Raw genomic sequence first — 14,190 nt, 5'->3', positions numbered from 1 at the left:
TTAGTGCATTCAATGGAACATGTCATTATGTTTGGCTAGTTTGCTTCCTTTTAAATTATAATATTGATCCATGGCCACTCCTTAAGCAACAAAATATGACTTTCGGTTAGTTTATCATAGCTATAAAAAGTTATTAATTTACTTTTTTTTTTTTAAATGAAGATATTTATAATACTCGTAATAATTTTTTAAAAATTATTTTCCTTATTATAATTTTACAGTTACCTTTATAAAAAGCTACAGTTATCCTAAACAAACTCTTATTCAATATTTACACAAATTTTTACTAAATCTTATCAAATAATTTTTAGAGTTGCCTAAATCCTATTAGATTTTTAAATAAAGTTTTTTCTCCAATTTTAACCTAAATCCCCAATCTATTAATGATTATATATATATATAGTTTAATTAAATTAATATTAATGATATTTTTAAATATAACTTAATAAATTAAATATTATATAAATATATATAATTGTTTAGAAAAATAAATAAATAAAAAATTGTTCAGAACCCTCCCTTTTACAAAACACCGCGAACAGTTCCGCGCACCACGCTTAGGCGATTTGCAGTCTCCCCTCTTGCCGGAACCCCAGATCCCACTAATCTCCGACAAGAATAAGAGGACAAGGGGGTTGCCGGCAACGGTCGATCTCATTCTCCTCCAAATCGCCTTAAAGGTAACTCCTTAGATCCCTTGGGATCGTTCTATTGTCAAATCTTCAACTTTTTTTGGAGCAGTTATGCTTTTGGCGATGCCAAGATATTCCCTGTTTAACCTTCGATGCCTACAGATAGATAGGCGGGATCTAGCTTATGTTTACTTTGTTTTCTGTTCGAACGATCCGTTGTAAATTCCCCTTCCCCTAATTGCGTTCTGCCGGTAGGTTGTGGCAGCTGAGGAAGATCTGTTGTTTAAAAATTCAGTTATTTTGGGTGTTTTCGAGGGTGAGGGGAGAATCTATACGAAGCATGTGAATTTCTGGCTTTCAGCGATTGAAATAATGTTAAGTCCATGGCCAACTTTCAACTATGATGATCTTGTTTGTCTTTGTTAACAAGAGTATGTCGGTGGATAGATGAATTTCTAGTTTGTTTAGAGGTAAGTTGTTGGAAGTGATTATAAGTTTAAGAATTTGTTTGGTAGAAAGTGAATGGTAGTTATTTCCTGTTTTTTTGAGTTCATCTTCATAAAAGTTAGAATTTATTTCAATTTTGAAGGCTTGAAGTCACCTTTAGTTTCACTTCTAATATTTAATATCAGTAGAGTAATATAAAATTATTGGAATGATGGATTTGAATATTATATCACTGAAGATCACTTTTGAAACTTTTATCTAAGAACTTACAAACATTTGCATAAAAAAAGCGACCCCAAGTGGTTGGGAAATAGGCGTTTCCGAGTTTGGTAGAGAGGGAGATGAGAGGGAAAACCAATCCCAATCTTTTTAAGACTATTTGGGTTGATCACGCTCATCATTAAACTAATGGATCTCCTGAAGTGTCTTTAGAGAAAATTATACTATCTATACTTTATTTATTGGGAAAACTAATTATGTTAGATGCTCAACAAAAATTGAATTTGCAGAGCTAATTGGATTAGCTTGATAGCAAAAGGTCTTTTATTTTTTGGTATTTGTTGATATATTTAAACTGATTATTATTTGTTTAGTGCTCTTTATATGATAAAAAATCGGCACGCCACAAATTTAATTTTTGGAAGCTTTTATTGGGAATTAATTTATGGTAGTTAAGTTCACTTTCTTCATTGATTATATGTGTTTTAATTCCTCATTGAATTCTTTGGATTATTTCAATTATTTTGTAATCTATTGAATTTTGATTATAATATTATCCTTTAATATTTAAAGAAAGTAAACTGTTGAATTAATTGGTGACTTTGCATGAAATATTATTGGCATGAATAAACCTTAACCCTAATTCATCTTTTATCAATTGGAATCAGTTTCTCTGAGTATAGTCTTTAGCAATAGCCTTACCCCAACTATTTTTGGTGTTAGTCTTTTTGAGTATGAGTATTTAAGAAAAATGAGATGTAATTTATCTTGAGCTAGAGTTTGTAACAAATAAATAAATAAATAAATAAGGGTTTCACCTATGAGAATGGCATCGATTTGAAATTTTATTTATTATTAGTTTTCTTCTTTGCTGATGTTATCTCCTTTTTTTTGGTTTGATGATTGCTAATGCTTGCAAACAACACTTATAAGCATTTAAAAAAATTTATCAGTATTATTAAAGCTTGGTCACCTAGTTGGAAATGTAAGTTTGCAGAATATAGTTCATTTTATTACAATCATAAACGCTTTATAGCTGATATTTTTATGGTGATCGTATGAGATGTCCTTGTTTCAAAGATATCTATGAATCTAATGGAATGATGAGGTTTGAGCGTTATTGAAGCTCTGGTGTCGAAGCCTACTAAACTAAGCTTGCAATTCAGTAAATATTTTTGAAAATACACCATTATTTGTAGATTTGTTCTTTGATGTTCTTAATACTTATCACTTAAATAAAAATTGTGTTGTAAAGTCAAGCAAAGTTGCATTATTGTTTGTTATTTCTCTATTTCATTTCACTTATTGGAGTCGCGGGATAAGAAAATATGTAAATAAATTACATTTTATTAATCTGCATCATAACTTTATTCAAGAATGTTATTCATTAAAAATAATATATGGCTTTTTGGTAGCTATAACGCAGGTGCATACTTGAGGATATCTATGTTGACATGCCAGACACATGGATAGCTGAACATTTTATTAAACCCTCGCAAGATGTTATGTTCTTTCCATATTTATTTTCTTAAAATAATATTGACGTCTTGATCATCCATGAAGCATGAACTCGCTTTCTTTTGACACTTATTTGAGTAAGAACTCTCCCATTCTAAGAACTATCATTACTAGTTCCAAGACTAGATGAGAAAGATTGAGAATTGATTTTAGGTCGATCAAAATTTTTAAAACTTATTCTGAAAATAATATTATGAATCAAAATATGAATTTTTCTAGTTCTATGGTGTTCTTTAGAAGCCATGCTCACGGCGAAAACTGATTACTGTGCTGTGAGTAGTAGCAAAGGTTTCTCAGGACATCAACCATAAGTTACATGTTATAAGCTAACCAATTATGGTGCAAAAAAAGACATGGGCTAACTAGGACATCTCTCCCAAGTGATGCACTACATCATCTACGTCATAATATGATTGTGATGAAAAATATGCAAGAATTGACAAGGTGTAAAATTAATATAAGGTTTACACCTACGCAAAATGACACCAATAATTTATTTCGCTATACTTCTCAAAGATGCTCTTTTTTTGTCTTAAATAAATGGTGAAAAATTGGTGACCCCAATATTTATTTGAACTCCTTGAATGGCCAGAAGGTAGCAGTGAAGTTTCATGATCAGGAAGATTGACGAGTAAGGAGGTGCTAGATGTCCTCATAATGATATTAGAGGCTAAATAATCCCTAGCATACAAATCTATCAGAATAATCATCTCCATAGATCTTGGAGATGCTTTAACCCTTTTATTGAATTTAAAATAAATAAAGAAGGATCGCTCCAAGACGTAGTTGAACCTATGTGTTGGGGGGGGCAGACTCCTTTGAATATACCTCCTGAACAATGAAATTGGAGGCATCTCGGATACCTTTACTCATCTAAGAGTAAACAGACTAGATGATGGTCTTGAGTAGTTGAAGGCTGATACTCTTTGAAATAGTGGAATGCCTGAGAAGTGAACTTGTACTTGTTTTTATTTTGAGCCGTTTGAGTAACATTCTAATATATGATGACTATATAGACTTATTAGAAAATGATCTATGATGCACCTTAGCTCCCATCTCCCCTTCCATTTATCTACTTTCTAACACTGTCGACATTTTCATTGGAAATTTGGTCTAGCTTATTGGCTTCTATGTTTTTTTAATTTTTTTTTCAAGTACATGCTTGTTACACATGCTTATTTACTAGTTCAATTTGATTTTCAGCAATTTTCATTTGCAATTGTACTTATTAGTGGTTAATTTCTAAGGGTTTTGATGAATAACGTGTATTTGCTGCACTTCCTTTTAATCATTTATTAAATTCTTACTGAACTTCACCTAAAAGTATTCCTTCATGTTACATGGTAAGGATAGTATGGAGAATGGAGCTATGGTATGTGATTTGCAGACATGTGGAGAAGAGATTTCTTGGAAGCAGGACTTGGAGATTTTCCAATCTCAAGTTGATGCACTGCGGGACAAGTTATTGGAGTTAAAAGTTGGCATTCAGTGCTCAGAAGATGATGCAAAGAGTGAGCTGGATATTCTTTGGTGTAAAGTTGGAACTATTTCAACATTGCTCACTTTTCTTAAATCTAAGGCTAGAAATATGGCAGTTATGCATTTATCCCAGTGTTCTTGTGTGACAAAACATGATGGAGCAAAGCTTACCAATGTACATGGTGCAGCCTTATTGGATTGTTCCAAGGTTTTGAATCCTTCTTTTGAAATTCTAGCAAAAGAAGCTTCATTAACTAGTAATTTTAAGCTTGGATCACTTGAAGCTAATGATCGAGCATATACTGGAGAAGTATTGAAGTCAGTTGGCATGGTCACAGATATTATGGAGTCACTTGTTAAAAGGGTCATCATTGCAGAAACTGAAGTTGTTAATGAAAAAGAAAAAGTAAATTTAGGGTTGACAGAACTTAGGAGGAAGGCACTACAAATTGAGAGAATGTCAACAAAGGTTAAAGAGATGGAAAACTTTGCAGCTTGTACGAATGAGAAGCTTAATGAGATGAGGCAAAAGGTTGAACATATGGTGCTAGAAACATCCAGGCAGAAGCAGCACGCAGCTGAAAATGAGCAAGAGCTTTCTCGCGTGAAGCAAGATTTTGAAATGCTGAAATCCTATGTTAACAATCTCATACGATCCAGAGAGGAAGCACTTTCACCAGAAACTCACATGCTAACGAGGGATGTTTTTGATAGGTATGACATTTATGATTTTTGAATGGTTTTTATTTCGTCTGTTTAAAACAATTAATGTTTTGTTTGGGACGGCTTTTTTACTGCTTCTCGAAGTAGTTTTTTAGTATAAAAATTAAAATTTTGTACTAAAAAACTACTTCGAGAAACAGTAAAAAAGCCATCTCAAACAAAGCCTAAATCAAAAGATAGTTGTTTGTCTGATTGATTATATGTTGTCTGGATGGTCGTTTTGCAAATTCTAGACAAAGAATCTCCTTTTTTAGGCTTTGGAACATTGTAGGTTTAGACTATTAAGTAATTTATTATTGAACTGTTTGTTGCTGATATTTTCTATATTGAAAGATGTTTCCTTGGAGATACTTCGATGGGATCTTTTATAATTTATATTGGAACTGATGTTAAAGTAAAAAAAACCTAGTATTTTGTGATATTATGGTTTGAGAGTATTTGGCTCAACCAAGTCTACTATGTTCTGTTCCTCTTCTCCCTTCTTAAATCAATCAATCTTTTGTAATGCATGCTTCTCTTTTTTTTTTGGGTCAATCATGTATGGTGTGGGGTTCCAAGAGAAGTGCTATGGAGAGCTCTTCTTAAATCCTCTTTCCCAACTTAAGTTGCTTGAATTGGCAAGCAATTAAAGCTCACTAATCTTCCCTCCTCTCATAGCCCGCGGCCCCTCACTCCCTTTCCCCTTTGTTTGGGAATTTGAATTTCAAATCTTCCCAATTACCTCTCCCATTAAATCTGAATTTAAAATTCAGATTTTGGAACCACTTCCCTTCCTTAAATAATATCTCAAATATGGAACTAGAATCTCTTTCCCTCTTCCATATGACCAGCCCCTTCCCCTCCTCTCTCCACCTCAATTACTCCTAATCTCTTCCTATTTTCTGCTATTGCCATCTCTCCAAGGTCTCCCACATCTGTCCAGAAATTTCAGCAAAGTTCCTTTGCTGCCCTGTTGTCTGGAACGACTACGTTTGCCGTCCAAAGGTGCCCCAACTCCTAATATGTCGTCCACTCATGTATGGTGTATCCTGAACAAGACAACGGCTTCGTATTCAACGACCAAGGGTCCATCGACGTCCTCCGGTCACCGTTCTTCAACATCGACTTTGCCGACGATCAAACTGTTGAAGACAATGTAGAGAGGATCATCTTCTCCCTTGTCACCGCCATCGAACAACAACACCCTCCCGTCCAGTGGCGACTAACTTCTAAACCCTGACAATGGTGAACTCTCCTCCAAGTTTTTTCCCTTCTAAGTTTCCCTTCATTGTGACATCATAAAGATTGTGCAACTTGTATCCGTTTAACCAAATATCAAGAGTGTGAGTGAGTAGACCCAATTAGTGAATAGTCTAAATGTTAATTTAGGAATTTCCTTTGAAAATCTCTCATGCTATGCTAAGCTTGATTGGAATTGATTATTCATGATTCTAACTCTTATCGTGTAATTTGGGCTAAGCTTAGATCACAATCTTCTTGTTTTCAAGGTTTGTTTAAATCGCTGAAGTAAACTTAATTATTGTTGTTCTAATTGAAAATGCGTTTAATTTCAAACATTGCATATTTACCTATGCATTTAGTTTTACATCACAGGCATTACTCACTCAATAGTTAATTGTTATATTTAGCTGATGGATCTTTGATAAACTTGTACTTTCATTAATGCTCAAATGTTAGTGACGGGGTTTCAAATATTTGGATAGGCTTGCCTTTATCCTTAGGACAAAGAAAAAATCATGTAACCAAACCATTTTATATTTCATTAAATGGTGCGTTGTCATGACCAACATTACTGACTAAATAGTGAATTATTATATTTTGCTGATGTGTAATGGATCAGCTCTTACATTATATTAATGCTCAAATGTTGTTGTTTGAATAAAAACAGCAAGAAAATGTAGATTGTCAACTGACTTTCATGCCTTTTCATTGAAATCAAATCTCAAGTTGTTGAAGGTAATCTCTGTCAAATTGATGTCTTTTTTTTTTTAAAACAGGCTTATGGAGAAGAATTCACGCCTTGAAAATGAAACGGTGCAGAAAGAGGCTGAAGTTCAGAAACTCATGGATGAGAATGTTAGATTAAGGAATCTCCTAGACAAAAAGGAGGCCCAGTTGCTTGCCATGAATGAACAGTGCAAGTTCATGGCATTGAATAAGCCTGGAATTTAGTACATTTTTCATTTCTGCAATTTATGACACTGGTAAGCAGCCTATACTTTTTTCTCTCTTTTTTTTTGAAATGTTGTGTTGGTTAATAAGAACCGGTGATTTCTAAAAAATACATTATGGCAACCAATTAATCGATTGATTTGGCCATCAACATCTATATTTATTGACTACAGATTATCATCCATTATGTCATAGCGTATTCTAGTATTGATAGTTAAGTTGAGCATGATAAATGAGAGTGTTAAGATAAATGTATGTTAAATTTAAGAAGGATGGATTGAAGAATGATTACTTTAGAAGGATGATAAGAGTAGCAACTATTGAAGATAATAGAGTTAGTGGGTTAGGTAGGCACACTGAAGGATAGAAAATACCTGCAGGAGATGAGTAGATAAAATAAGTATTGAAAGAGTAGGAAGAAAGAGAGACTAATAACATGACACACTAAAAGAAATGGTTGAACAATGGACATTCATAAGACATGCCAACTCTAATATGATCATCATAATCATTACCTTTTCTTAAGAGCAAGAAGCATGGTTTTTTTTAGTATTTGTGATTTAACATGCTTACACACTGCACTCAACATAAGAAATTTTGACAAAGCTAGGAAGGAATAGGTGGAGACAAAAGTGATAGTCTAGAGTGCTTGTTTTTGGCTAATAATATCATAATGTGCCTTAGTTGTTTACTTGATGAGAATAAAAAAATTCATCATGATGGGGAGATTATTGGATCATTTTGGTATCCAAGTGCTATTTTGGTACAAAGTGAACGGTAGACAGGGTTAGGCAAGGTACAAAGTGAATGGTAGACAGGGATAGGGAAGGTAGAAATTGCCCAACCTTACTTCCAAGTGGCTCTGCAATGACGTCATTGGGAGCCAAGAAACAAATGATGGGGGGAGAGAGGGGATTAAGTTATGAAAATTTTGATTATGTAGATGAAGTAATTATATGATATTTAGATTTTACAAGTTATTTTGATACTCTTGAGAGCATCTCCAGCTGAACGCCATACACATGTATGGTGTTCTTCCGTCGCTCCATCCAATTGGCAAAAATGTCGCTATTTGATGGCGGGTGAACAGATTGGCATCACATTGTTCACCCGTTATTTTTTTTTTTAAATTCAAAAATTAATATTTAATATGTAAAATAAAATATGGGAAATAATATACTTGGAATATTCTTTTTTTGGCATTAGAAAATGGAGTTTGATTGGAGACAAGTTATTGCATTTTGATGTATTACTATATTTTGAAGTGAAAATTGAGTTTTTTGGTTGGAGATGACCTAAAGATCTTTTATAGTTATGTGTTTAAGATAGTTTGAAATAAGATTAGTTAGAAGACTAATTTGAAGTCAGTTGTAGTCTTATCTATAATCGAATCTAAATGCATTGCTGCATTTGAAGATACAAAAGTAAGTTACATGGTCCGAAAAGTTGATTTCCAATTTAGCCACTATTTGCTCCTATGCCCATGTTTTGTGATAATCAAAATGTGATGTCCTTCTCTAAAAATCTAGAATGTAATATGTGAAGTTTCTTTTCAATGAGGCTGTTGCTAAAAAAATTGTGAATATTGTAAAGATTCCAACCGGTGACAATGCACTAGATTTATTGGCAAAAGATCCTGCTTCAACGAAAATTTGATTTTTGTTGGAGTTGCTGAGGATTGTGAGTGAGAAGTTTTCATGTTGCTTTCTTGGATCTTTGTAAGTTAAAGAGCTAAAGTGGATATTGTTGCATTGGTCTTCTAATTCTTCACTGATATTAAGAACCATTAGTAAAAAAATCTGATACCAATTTGATAGGGAATACTTGTTAATCTCAAGTATTTCTGTCAATATCTCAAATTCTGAGAAGGAAATTGATAGAAAATACTTGATTTCAAGTATTTCCTATTCACTTTTACAGCAAATCTCCAAGCAAATTGCTGTTCACAGCAGGAAAACAGCAAAAATAGAGGTAAATCTTGGAAAATCTGCGAGAATACTTGAGAAAAGACTTGTATTTTACTAGTGGATGCAAGGAAAATAGCAAAGATACAAGGATCCTCTATTCGAGAGGAGGATCCACTCTCCCAATCTCTAGAATTCGATCTAGAGCCCTAGCCACCAAAAAAGAACAAGAAAATTATCACACAATATGACCTAACCCTAATCCTCTCTTTACTCCCTACTTAATGCATACAATTCAAATCTAATACAAAAGGACCTAATTACCCTTGCTTCCCCTCCTTTTGGCTCCAAGATTCAATTTGAATTTCAAGTGGACCTCACCTAAATCTCCCCCCTGGCTTCCGCCGGCTCCTCCTGCTGTATACAAACTGAGCCGGCCCAAGGGGCTGGGCCGGCTGGACCGGTCCAAGGAGGACCGGTCTAACATTACCGCCCTCCCAAAGAACCACCTTGTCCTCAACGTGGAAGTCAGGAAACTGTCGCTTCATCCGCTCGTATGGCTCCCACGTGGCCTCGTAGTCAGGGAGGTTCTTCCATTTGATCAGGACTTCAGTTGCTCCATCTGCTTTCTGACGAACCTCCATGAGCTCCAAAGGTTCCAGTATCATCTCCATCTCCTCAGTTAATGTCCCTGGTAACTCCGTACTGGTAGCATAATCCCCAATGGCTCTCCTCAGCTAGGATACATGGAAAACGGGGTGGATCGTCGCCGTCGGTGGTAGCTTCAAACGATATGCCACAGCTCCAATTTTCGCCAACACTTCATAAGGCCCAAAGTACCTTGGAGCAAGCTTCTCATTCCTTCGGTTGGCGACCATTTTTTGTCGATATGGACGGAGTTTCAAGAATACTTTCTCGCCCACTTTAAATTGAATATCCTTCCAATGCCCATCAGCTTGTTTCTTCATAATCTGTTGAGCCATTAACAGATGTCTTTTTAACTCTTCTAGTGTCTTATCCCTCTCCTCCAAATACTCTACTGAAGATACGGGCGTGCTGCTACTCCCAAAATGCACCAAGTGGGGCGGATCCCTTCCGTACAACACCTTAAATGGGGTCATTTGAGAGGCTGAATGAAAAGAGGTGTTGTACAAGTAATCGGCCCATGATAGCCATTTAGCCCATAGCTTGGGTGTCTCTGATGCAAAGCATCTCAGATAAGTTTCCAGGCTCCGGTTGACCACTTCTGTTTGACCATCTGTCTGTGGGTGGTAAGCAGTACTCCTTTTCAGCACCGTCCCCTGCAGTCTGAACAATTCTTTCCAGAAATGGCTGAGGAACACTTTATCCCTGTCTGATACTATTGCCTCGGGCACTTCGTGTAATCTGACTATCTCCCTGATGAAAACTGCCGCTACTGTCACCGCAGTGTATGGATGGCGTAGAGGAATAAAGTGAGCATATTTGCTCGATCTATCCACTACCACCAAAATCACAGTGAATCCCTCAGAGCGGGGTAGCCCATCAATGAAGTCCATAGATATCTCCTCCCAGACTCATCCTGGTAACGCCAATGGCTGCAGTAACCCCCCTGGTGACATAGCTAAATACTTATTTCTTTGGCAAATCTCGCACCTGGTAACGCCAATGGCGCTCTCCTCCTTTATGGCTTCCCAATCTAGCATCATTAGGACTGACACAACCACTGTCTGCAGCTCCCCCATGCACCTGGACAAGGCATCTGCTGCCTTATTTTCTACCCCTGGCCTATACTGAATCTCAAAATCATACCTGAGCAGTTTGGATAGCTATCTCTGATGCTCCTCTGTTACCATGCGCTGCTCCAACAAATATTTCAGGCTCCGTTGGTCGGTTCTGACGATGAAATGTCTTCCGAGTAAGTAGGGCAGCCACTTTTAGATGGCCAAAACAATTGCCATCAACTCCCTCTCATAGACAGATTTGAGCCTGGCTCTGACAGTCAACACCTGACTGAAATATGCAATGGGCCTGTGACTCTGCATCAGCATTACTCCTAGTCCGTATCCGGATGCATCTGTCTCCACTATAAAGACCTGAGTAAAATCTGGTAAAGCTAAGACCGGGACTATGGTCATAGCTTTCTTCAACTTCTCGAATGCTGTCATAGCTGCCTCCCCCCATAAGAACCCATCTTTCTTCAACTGCTCAGTGAGTGGCCAAGCTATAGTGTTGTATCCTTTTACAAATCTTCTGTAGTAACCTGTAAGCCCTAGGAATCCCCTCAGCTCCTTTAGATTTTTGGGCAGTGGCCACTTAAGCATGGCCTCAATCTTGGACTGATCTGCTGCTACCCCTTCCTTGGATATCACGTGCCCCAAGTATTCCACACTAGCTCGTGCGAAGCAGCACTTCTTCAAGTTAGCCCTCAACTGGTGCTCGTGGAGAACCTCTAACACCTTCTTTAAGTGTCCTCAATGCTCCTCCTCTGTTCTGCTATATACTAAGATGTCATCGAAGAATACCAACACGAATCGCCTGAGATACTGTTTGAAGATCTTATTCATGAGTGACTGGAACGTAGCTGGGGCATTGGTGAGGCCAAAGGGCATCACTAGGAACTCATAGTGTCCCTCATGAGTTCTAAAGGCGGTCTTGGGCACATCTTCTTTCTTCATTCGTATCTGGTGATATCCTGATTTCAAGTCGATCTTGCTGAAAATCACTGTTCCACTCAACTCATCCAGAAGCTCATCAATCACTGGTATGGGAAATTTATCAGGTACAGTTTCCTTGTTGAGTGCGCGATAGTCTAAACAGAAGCGCCAGCTTCCATCCTTTTTCTTCACCAATAGAACATGACTAGAGAACGGGCTAGTGCTGGGCCTAATAATCCCTGCTTCCAGCATTTCTCTGATCAACTTTTATATTTCATCCTTCTGAAACTGAGGGTAACGGTTTGGTCGTACACTAACAGGTGACACTCCCTCCCTTAACGTGATGGCATGCTCCTGCTCCCTGGATGGTGGCAACCCTAGAGGTGGTTGAAAAACCTCCTCAAATTCCTGGATCAAGGGCTGCACAGAGAGGGGTATGTCTCCCCCTTCCTCCACACTCACTCCTTCTAATTAGTGTAATTCCACCAAGTAGCCTTCCCCCTCTTGAATTGTCTTGATTAGGGCTTTAAGAGAAACTCTTGCCTTGGTCAGCCCTGCATCCCCTTGAATCACCCTCTTCCTTCCACCCTTTATCAACTCCATCCGCAGAGTGCCCCAATTTACTTTGGTTTCCCCCAATGTCTGCAACCACTTCATCCCTAGGATGACATCCGTACTCCCCAATTCTAGGGGAAGGAAGTCTTCCTTCATTTGTATGCCTTGGATCTTCAGCAACACCCCCTGCAGACTCCTCTTCCCATTTCTACCTTCCCTGTGCCCATCATCACCCCATAGCCTCCAGTATCTTCTAACTTCATCCCCAGCAGCTCCACAATCTGGGTGGAAATGAAATTGTGGGTTGTCCCACTATCAATCAACACCATGACTCCACGGTCAGCTATCTCTCCCTTTACCCACATAGTGTGACTTGGAGTGAATCCCACTATGGAGTTGAGAGAGACTTCTGCCACATCCAGATGCATCTTTTCCTCCACCTCAGAATCGCTTCCCCCTCCCTCTTCGTTTTCCTTTCTTCACAAATGAGGAGAACTTGAAGAGTTCGATCCTTGCACTTGTGCCCTGGCGTGTATTTTTCATCGCATCGGAAGCACAACCCTTTTGTTCTTTTCTCATGCATTTCCTTCTCAGTGAGCCTCTTGAACTGCCCCCCATTTCCTCCTCTTGTGGCTTTTTCCTTCGTTTCTTTCATCCCTCCTGGGGACGCTTCCTTGGGGGCTAGGTGGGTAGTCGTCCACCTGTAAGTGCCTCCTGAGCTACTACTACTCCTAGCTCCCTTCTCCAGGTTATTTTGATTTTCAACCAACTGTGCAAGTTTCATGGCCTCCCCCAGGTCCCTGGGCATCTGGACCTCCACGTCTCCACAGCCTTTCCTTTCCCCATATCTTCTTCCTCTCTCCTCCCTCTGGAAAGGCTCCAAATGAGGCCTTCTATAGGGGTGTCAATTCGGGTCAACGGGTCGGGTTCGGGTCGAACCCGGAACTGACCCGGCACTGTTCGGGTCAACCCGAACCCGACCCGTTTTTAAAAACGGGTCAGGTTTCTGAACTCGAACCCGACCCGACACGAATGACCCGAGATTGAACGAAAATTGCTAATTTTCGGGTCAAAAATCGGGTCAATCTCGGGTTTTCGGGTAAAAATCGGGTCAAAAACGGGTCAATCTCGGGTTTTCGGGTCAAAAATGATTTTTCGTGTCACTTTCGGGTCACTTTCGGGTCAATTTCGGGTTGGCGGGTCAACCCGAACCCGATCCGATTTTTAAAACGGGTTGATTTCATGAACCCGAACCCGACCCGTTTCGGGTTTGGGTTGACCCGAACTCGGATTTTTCCGGGTCGGGTTCGGGTCGTGTTTCGTGTCGTGTCAAAAATTGACACCCCTAGCCTTCCCCTACTCCCTTCCACGATTTCCACCTCCTCTTCCTCCAGATGGATTTCAGAGTTGGTGTTCTTCGCTGCTGGCCCTTTTGCATCAGATGCCGCCGATTGAGTTTGAAACTCCAACATCTTTTTCATCATATCCCGTAGATCGGCCACTTGCCCCTCCATGGAAGACATTCGTTCCTCCACGGTCTCCTTGATTTGATTTATCTCTCCTTCAATTCTCTCCTCCAAAGCATCCACCTTCTTAGCCGTCATCTCCTACGACTTGCAAATTATGAGAAGATCTTGGGATTTGAAAAAAAAAATCAGCAATTTTCTCCTTCGCATGTGCAATTTCAACCGCTGAAATTGGTCAAAAACAGCCCACGATTTGTCCCAAGACTTGCTCTGATACCAATTTGATAGGAAATACTTGAGAAAACAGCCAAAACAATGGGAAAAACTGAGAGAAATTTGGAGAAAAGTCTTGTATTTTACTAGTAGATGCAAGGAAAATAGCAAAGATACAAGGATCCTCTATTCGAGAGGAGGATCGCACTCTCCCAATCTCTAGAAT

General features: G+C 38.3%; 1 protein-coding gene across 2 annotated transcripts in view; it reads left to right on the top strand.

Annotated features, from left to right (window-relative positions):
• The first annotated feature begins 506 nt into the window (after positions 1-506).
• LOC110101733 overlaps positions 507-14,190 on the top strand; it is a 19,460-nt gene continuing 5,776 nt past the window's right edge. The window contains exons 1-3 of one of the 2 annotated variants that reach the window (XM_020829765.2): positions 507-680; positions 4,170-5,009; positions 7,016-7,222. In XM_020829765.2, coding sequence (XP_020685424.1) covers positions 4,171-5,009; positions 7,016-7,190 — 1,014 coding nt within the window. In that variant the 5' untranslated portion in view covers positions 507-680; position 4,170 and the 3' untranslated portion in view covers positions 7,191-7,222. Of the gene's footprint in view, positions 681-4,164; positions 5,010-7,015; positions 7,223-14,190 lie in introns of both variants that reach the window. The other variant, XM_020829766.2, reaches the window with a different exon arrangement.

Source organism: Dendrobium catenatum, unplaced genomic scaffold (genome assembly GCF_001605985.2).
Source record: "Dendrobium catenatum unplaced genomic scaffold, ASM160598v2 fragScaff_scaffold_772, whole genome shotgun sequence".
NCBI classification, from domain to species: Eukaryota; Viridiplantae; Streptophyta; class Magnoliopsida; order Asparagales; family Orchidaceae; genus Dendrobium; species Dendrobium catenatum.
Note: the sequence above shows the minus strand (reverse complement) of the source record. Positions and strands in the feature narration are given on the sequence as shown.